The 7478-nt window shown below is 29.6% G+C and overlaps 2 protein-coding genes across 2 annotated transcripts; one reads left to right on the top strand and one right to left on the bottom strand.

The window, feature by feature from the left end:
• Positions 1-634: 634 nt before the first annotated feature.
• On the top strand, positions 635-5409 carry LOC100162830 (ribonucleoside-diphosphate reductase large subunit). The gene is made up of 14 exons (XM_001942675.5): positions 635-999; positions 1245-1333; positions 2000-2177; positions 2263-2423; positions 2507-2709; positions 2772-2997; positions 3068-3309; positions 3541-3742; positions 3823-3972; positions 4030-4251; positions 4311-4523; positions 4582-4677; positions 4747-4935; positions 5003-5409. Exons 1-14 carry the CDS (start codon positions 948-950, stop codon positions 5186-5188), a joined length of 2409 nt encoding a protein of 802 aa, XP_001942710.1. The 5' UTR covers positions 635-947; the 3' UTR covers positions 5189-5409.
• LOC100160803 (39S ribosomal protein L28, mitochondrial-like) lies at positions 5256-7305 on the bottom strand. The gene is given in 2 exon segments (NM_001326630.1): positions 5256-6209; positions 7164-7305. A coding segment is annotated over 1 exon segment (801 nt). The 5' UTR covers positions 6200-6209; positions 7164-7305; the 3' UTR covers positions 5256-5398.
• Between the last annotated feature and the right edge of the window lie 173 nt (positions 7306-7478).

A 7478-nucleotide genomic window follows, 5' to 3' on the forward strand; every position in this document is an offset into this window, starting at 1 on the left:
AAAAAGGGTGTCCGGTAAAGTAGATTTATACCCACATTCATCGCTCCGCTCAGAATCTAATACCGTAAAAATGCCTGAACACAATTTAATTGTTTATTACTTGATAAATGATCATTTCGTAACCTACCCTGTGAACAAAGTTATATTTCGTCAATTTATAATGTAATATTATTATTTCTTACTACGTATCTGTGACCAGGGGACTTGTTATATGCAAATACAACATTAAATAATTTAAAGATTATTTCATGATATTATGTTATAGCCGGGGCATTATAGCGAAGTAGGTCCCTATTGAATTCCTCAATAATACTCAGTATACTTACTTTACTGGACATTTTTAACTTGTGGGTACACACTACACAGTACAACGGACCAAGGTATATCTTAGTCCGTGCACAGTACACATATCCCCAGTGCACCTCGTACCACCACGGATATTAGATGATTGTACCGCACAATAATATTATTAATTATTAGTACTTGGGTGTTATATTATGGCGTTGCCGCGTCGGGAACGACTACAGAACAAATGGTACGACTGCGCGTCGGGTATATGCCATTACGACATATGGCAGGGAAAAAACGCGGGAAACCTTGTGTGTACAATGCATATCAATGCTACAATACATCATCTTACTATGCGCAGTTCAAGACGTTCCCTGTTCCGTCTGCCCATTCTGTCGATCCGGCGCTCACCCTTCGCCGTTGTTATTGACGCGAATCGTTTGTCGTCCAGTCGTTGGGATAGTATAATTATACTCAATCGTTCGGAGTGCACGGCCACAATATCATCATACTAGTTCACTAAATTCTATAACGATTATAATATAGTAGGTACCTAGGTACGTTCGATTAAAGCCGGCCGAGAAACGTACCCGACAAGTGTAAGCTGCAAACCATTGGAGATTTTTAATCAGGTGCCTACCCGCTAAACCTCCACAATCATGTCCAACGACGTGGGAAAATCTAGCGACAAGCTGTTTGTGAAAAAGCGTGGTAAGTGCCTAAATTATGTCTTGTGTTTGAGACGGACAGGTGTGAGCATAGCAAGGCTATAATACAAGAATGTACCTACCTTGAATATGTGAATTACCTCCCACTGATAGATGTCCAAACAATTTATTTACCAATAGTAAAATAGTATTTTACTGTTCACACTTGTAATTCCACTAAAAGTCCCTCTAAAGATGAAAACCCGTGATGTTAAATTTGTTGTCGATTAAATGTATTTATTTATTTAGATGGTCGAATGGAAGAAGTAATGATGGACAAGATCACAATGCGAATTGAACAATTATGTGAGGGGCTCAATATGGACTTCATCGATCCGGTTATTTGACATTTTATATTATTATTATACAACATTTATCTATCTTATACTAATTAAGTAAAAAATCTTCAAGTTTCTTTCTAAGCCACATTAGGTTTATAAAAAAAGTGAATTGACTTTGAATTCCTATAAAATGTTTAAATATAATATGTTTTTTATAATATATACCTCTGTATACAACCAAAATGTCAAAAAGAGATAGAGAAGATCTTTGTCTTACAGAATGTTACCCAAAAGTGCAAAAGTGGCTAAAGTATAATTTAATCAATTACTAAAATGAAACTAATTTAATTAAATTAATGTAAAAAAAAAAAACTCAAATTACATTATTTTAAAGTTTTGCTTGGTATCACCTAATTTCACTATGTATTGTTTCCATGTTAGGTTTATATTTTTTTGTTATTTTATTAAAATATTGTGTTGCATATATTTATTTATTTGTCACTGTCATTTAATAATATATTATATATTATATTATAAATATAAATATATATATTTAATTAAATATGACTAGTGTCTGAAACTTGTTTCCGCATCCTACCCAGAAAATGTATTATATTTTTTCTTTTAGCTTTACGGAGAAATCTATACTTTTATAACTGTATAATTTGTTAATAGTTAACTAGAAAAATAATATTTAACTAAATTTATTTTTCCCACTTTTAGCCTGAAATTACATTATTTGTCATCGGTGATATATGCCCAGGTATAAGCACTGTACAAATTGACAATTTAGCTGCTGAAACTGCTGCTTATTTAACAACAAAACATCCAGATTTTGCTGTACTTGCTGCTCGTATTGCAATTTCTAATCTTTATAAAGAAACTAAAAACAATTTCAGCGGTAAATTATTTATTCTGTCAAATTTATATGCATAATTAATTATATTATGAGTATGCATATATGGTAAATTTTTATATTATTACAGATGTAATTTATGATTTGTATAACATGTCAAATGAACGAAATCAAAGACGTATGAAAATTATTTCTGATTTTCATTATGGTGTTGTCATGAAACATGCGGATCGTTTAAATAATGCTATTAAACATGATAGAGATTATACTTATAGTTATTTTGGATTCAAGGTATGTACTACGTAGTTTATTCTGTAATTAATAATAATTGTGTAGTCTAAATGTGACATATTTATTCTTATAATACATTTCAGACACTTGAAAAGTCTTATTTATTAAAAATTAATGGAAAAGTTGTGGAACGTCCTCAACATTTATTAATGAGGGTTTCAATTGGAATTCATGGTGAAGATATTGACGCAGCTATCGAAACATATGACTTAATGTCATCAAAGTATTTTACTCATGCTTCACCAACAATGTTCAATGCTGCTACACCTAGACCTCAACTTTCAAGGTAAGACAAAAGGTATAGGTAATATTTAATATGTATTAACATTTTCCAAAATATTGGTTTAGTTGTTTTCTGGTGGCTAATAAATCAGATTCATTGGAAGACTTTGGTAAAACAGTTAAAACATGCGCCAAGATTTCTCAATCTTCTGGTGGTATTGGTATACACCTACACAATATTAGTGCAGCTGGTACAACATGGACCAAATACCCAAGACATGAATCCCATGGTCTTGTTGAACCGTTAAAAGTCCTTAATGATTTAGCTCAATATGTTGACCAAGGTGGAAAGGTTAGTAAATATTATAAAATATTTTATTCTAAATTTTAATCTGTTACTTTATTGTATTTGGTTTTATTAGAGACCTGGGGCAGTTGCTGTTTATATTGAGCCTTGGCACGCCGATGTATATACTTATACAGAGTTACGTAAAAATACCGGTAATAAAGAAGAAAAAACTAGAGATTTATTTTTAGCTCTTTGGATACCTGATGAATTTATGAGACGTGTTGAGGCTGATCAATCTTGGAGCTTAATGTGTCCACGTAAATGTCCTGGTCTTTCAGATGTCTGGGGCGACGATTTTGTGAAACTTTACAAAAAGTATGTCATTAGTATTTATTATTCAAATAAATATACTGCTAATATTTGTTCATAATGATATGTAAAGAATCAATTAATGATAAGTAGATAGGTAGTTAGTCTGTAGTTACAAATTACAATTCCTGAAAATGGAACTTTGATTATTTCTTATTATAGTATACAAATCTATACATATTAATATTTCCTAAATAAAAATTGTACAATTAATACATCTATGTCTTGATATCATAGATATGAAGATGAAAAACGTTACAACAGGCAGGTATCGGCAAGGGAATTGTGGTTTCGTATAATAACTTCTCAAATTGAAACTGGTATGCCATATGTACTGTATAAAGATGCTTGCAATTCTAAAAGTAATCAAAAAAATCTTGGTACAATTAAGTGTAGTAATCTTTGTACTGAAATCATTCAATACACTTCGTCAGAAGAAGTAATTAATTATCATATCTATATTATACTATATCATACTAATTACTAGGTACATATTACTTTTATATATTATTTTTATAGGTAGCAGTATGTAATCTAGCTTCAATTGCTGTAAATATGTTTGTAAAACCCAATGGAGAGTATGATTTCGAAAAGCTTTTGAAAATAACTAAAATTGTCACTAAAAATTTGAATAGAGTAATAGATGTCAACTTTTATCCTGTCATAGAAGTAATTAAATTTATTGAATGAAAATACAGTTTTGTACATTACATTTTTATTACTTAGGCCGAAACTTCAAATAAACGACATCGTCCTGTTGGGATTGGCGTACAAGGTTTAGCAGATTTATTTTTATTGATGCGATTTCCATTTGGCTCTCCTGAATCAAGAAAGCTAAATTCACAAATATTTGAGACCTTGTATTATGGTGCATTAGAAGCTAGTTGTGAGTTAGCTGAAAAATATGGAACTTATTCATCCTATCAAGGATCACCAATTAGTCAAGGAGTAAATTAAGATAAAACAATAGATGTATCATGTTTGTTAAACAATATTTATCATTTTAGATTTTGCAGTATGATATGTGGAATGTAAAGCCTACTGACTTATGGGACTGGGATATATTAAAAGAAAAAATTGCTAAACATGGAGTTAGAAATTCATTGTTATTAGCACCGATGCCCACGGCTTCAACGGCACAAATTCTTGGAAATAACGAATCTATAGAACCATACACAACAAATTTATATTACAGACGTACTCTTAGTGGAGAATTTAGTGTTAGTAAATTGTTTAATTGTATTATTGTTGTATTTTAAACTTATCTTTATGCTTCAGGTGGTTAACCGTCATTTATTGAACGATCTAATTAAGCTTAACCTATGGAATGAGGATATGAGAAATGAATTGATTTACTACAAGGGATCTGTGCAGGTAAAAACAAATCATTTTTTGAATAATATAATGAATGACATTTGTACTCATAAATTTATGTTAATATAGAAAATAAAAAGTATTCCAGACAACATAAAAGAATTGTATAAAACGAATTGGGAATTATCTCAAAAAATCATATTAGATATGGCTGCAGATCGGGCAGCATTCATTGATCAATCTCAGTCATTAAATATTCACATTGAGCAACCAACTATTGGTAAAATATCATCTGTACATTTCTATGGATGGAAAAAGGTAAGTTACAATTTTAACCTACAATTTTAATAATTTTAAATATTGTATTAATTTGTTTTTATAACAGGGCTTAAAAACTGGTATGTACTATTTGCGAACCAGGCCTGCGGCTGATCCTATCCAGTTTACAGTTAATAAAAGTACACTGTCTAGTAATATTGCAATTCAAACTGAAAAGAATGATGCACTAAGTATGCAGGAGTTGGTATGTTCATTGGAAAACAAAGACGCATGTACAATGTGTGGAGCTTAACTTAATGTAGTTATTCATTTAGTCTGTAAATAACTGATGCGACAAATCATGAATTTGACCATAGTTGTATTGTAATTCTTTTTTGAACTTTATTTTTTATATTGAGTATTAACTATACATTTAATCTGTGCTAAACATAATGTATTTTTATTTTATTAATTATTATTATTTTATAAACATTAAGACACACTATATTGTAATATAACATTTCTAATTAAAAGGATTAAGTTTATTTAACCAACTTTTATCCTCTTCTATTGTTTCATTACTATTTTTCAACTCCTCTATCAATTCCAGTCTATATTTTGCCTTCAATGGCGCTTTCTTTTCGTTTAATTCATCTATATCTTGCATCTTGAGTAAAGCCTCAGAAAATGTTAAACCATACCATTCAATTTCTTCATGAGTGTAATCCTTTAAGTAGTGTTTATATTTGTCGTACACTTCTTGTTGTTTTACATTATCATCTGCATACAATGTCTTGTCTCTTAAAGCCATTAAAAGGTGACGTTTAATTTTTAAACTTAAAGTGGTCCTTAAGTCACATGCAGCTGTTTTCAATAGATAATGGTCTAAACCATAATTCTTATTAATAAGATCTAGGGCCTTTTCAGTCACAGTAGTTGACATGTACTCATTTAGAATTTCACTGTAGACCACTGACTTTTTTAGTGTTGGTGTCCAAAAATGTGGAACACGACTCTTATATTTATTACCATTTTGTTTGAAACCTTGAACTACAGCTTCTCCTCCCCAAATACCAGAATGCATTGTTTTTGGATACTTTAAAGGAATTGGTATGTTCTGAACAGGAATAACCGCTCCAGTTTTCTCATCTTTAGTCCATTTTCCTGGTGTAGGTTTGTAATAAACTGGTTCTGGAACTTTGTGACGCCATTCCTTATAAAATTTCTTATATGCCTCTGGAAGCCGATCACCAAGACCGGAACTGATTCTTGTTTTTTTTGGTATATATAATAACTTTAAACCATTGGCAAGTTTAGCTTCCATTTTAGGATTTCTAAAAAATTAAAAATGTATCAATAATAATATACATTCATAATATTAATTTTGCTTGGATTAAAATTAAGAAAAAAAATACCAGTATACACATAATATGTTTACTTTGATGACAAATTACACAATCAAAATATTATTGATAATTGTGTTAATATGAACTATAACTAAATATACTTATTGTATTCATGATTTAACCTTGTACCTACCTATATAAGTGTATATATTTTTTTGTTTTATTTTTTATTTAGTACCTATTGAAAACATAAGTGTTTAGATATGTAGTTGTTTTATTATTTTGTAAATAGGTATATTCAAATTTATTTTATGTAGGTATGTTTAGATATTAATTTGTTAAGTGATTAAATTACTTATTAAGATTTCATTTTATATTGGAGCATTTATAAATATTAATTATAGAATAATATATAAAGAAAAATAAGTAAATAATGATTTATCATCAAAATTGAAAGTTAGTCAATAAAATATTTACACCAATCACTGATCCAGATGTACTGTTAAGTTCCTGTATTTTAAAATATTATCATTAATATAATTTGCGGGTAACTGTACAATTTTAGAAAACCCCGGCTAGCATTGTTTTAAACTTGACTATTCAGTCGTAGATCTCAAAATTTAGATTAAAAAAAAATTATTTTACATAACATACAACAAGTTGCGTAGCATAAAATATAGTGTAGCAGTGAAAAGGTTAAGTATCTTTATCATAGGTATTTTTTTTTTACCAACCGCTGAATTAGAATTACACAAGCTTCCGACATCGGCTGTTAGTTATATTGGTTATATTGGTTAAAAAATCTCACGGTTATAAAATGATATAGTTCCAATTATTTCTTAATAATATAATAAACATACAGCATTAAATGTGCATTTTAGTTTTGCCAGATTATTGGACGGTGTTTTGTGTGGAGTATAAAGAAAACATTATTCGACTTACCTTTATCGTAGCTGCTTAGGCGCTATCCACAAATTATTATTAACTATTAACCATTAACTATTAGAATAGTTAGAAAACTTATAGAATGCAAACAATATAAATAATATTATTTAGTCTTAAGATGATATAATAGATATTTTGTAATGATATAGTGTAGATATAAGTCTCCGACTCATAGAAAAATCCTATATTTTCTGTAATTTACTAAAGTAATCAGTAATCACCACGGTTTAAGAGATATCTACAACCGTGGTAATCACATCGTGTGATAATTGATACTACGGATAATATTTATCACAGAATAGATGAAATTAA

Source organism: Acyrthosiphon pisum, chromosome A1, assembly GCF_005508785.2.
Source record: "Acyrthosiphon pisum isolate AL4f chromosome A1, pea_aphid_22Mar2018_4r6ur, whole genome shotgun sequence".
Taxonomy (NCBI): domain Eukaryota; kingdom Metazoa; phylum Arthropoda; class Insecta; order Hemiptera; family Aphididae; genus Acyrthosiphon; species Acyrthosiphon pisum.

Bases quoted from the DNA above. Each gene is read 5' to 3' on its own strand.
- LOC100162830 (XM_001942675.5), top strand. From the start codon at position 948: ATGTCCAACGACGTGGGAAAATCTAGCGACAAGCTGTTTGTGAAAAAG. The intron at 2,710-2,771 runs GTAAGACAAAAG...ATATTGGTTTAG, and splicing joins CCTAGACCTCAACTTTCAAG to TTGTTTTCTGGTGGCTAATA. The intron at 2,998-3,067 runs GTTAGTAAATAT...TGGTTTTATTAG, and splicing joins ATGTTGACCAAGGTGGAAAG to AGACCTGGGGCAGTTGCTGT.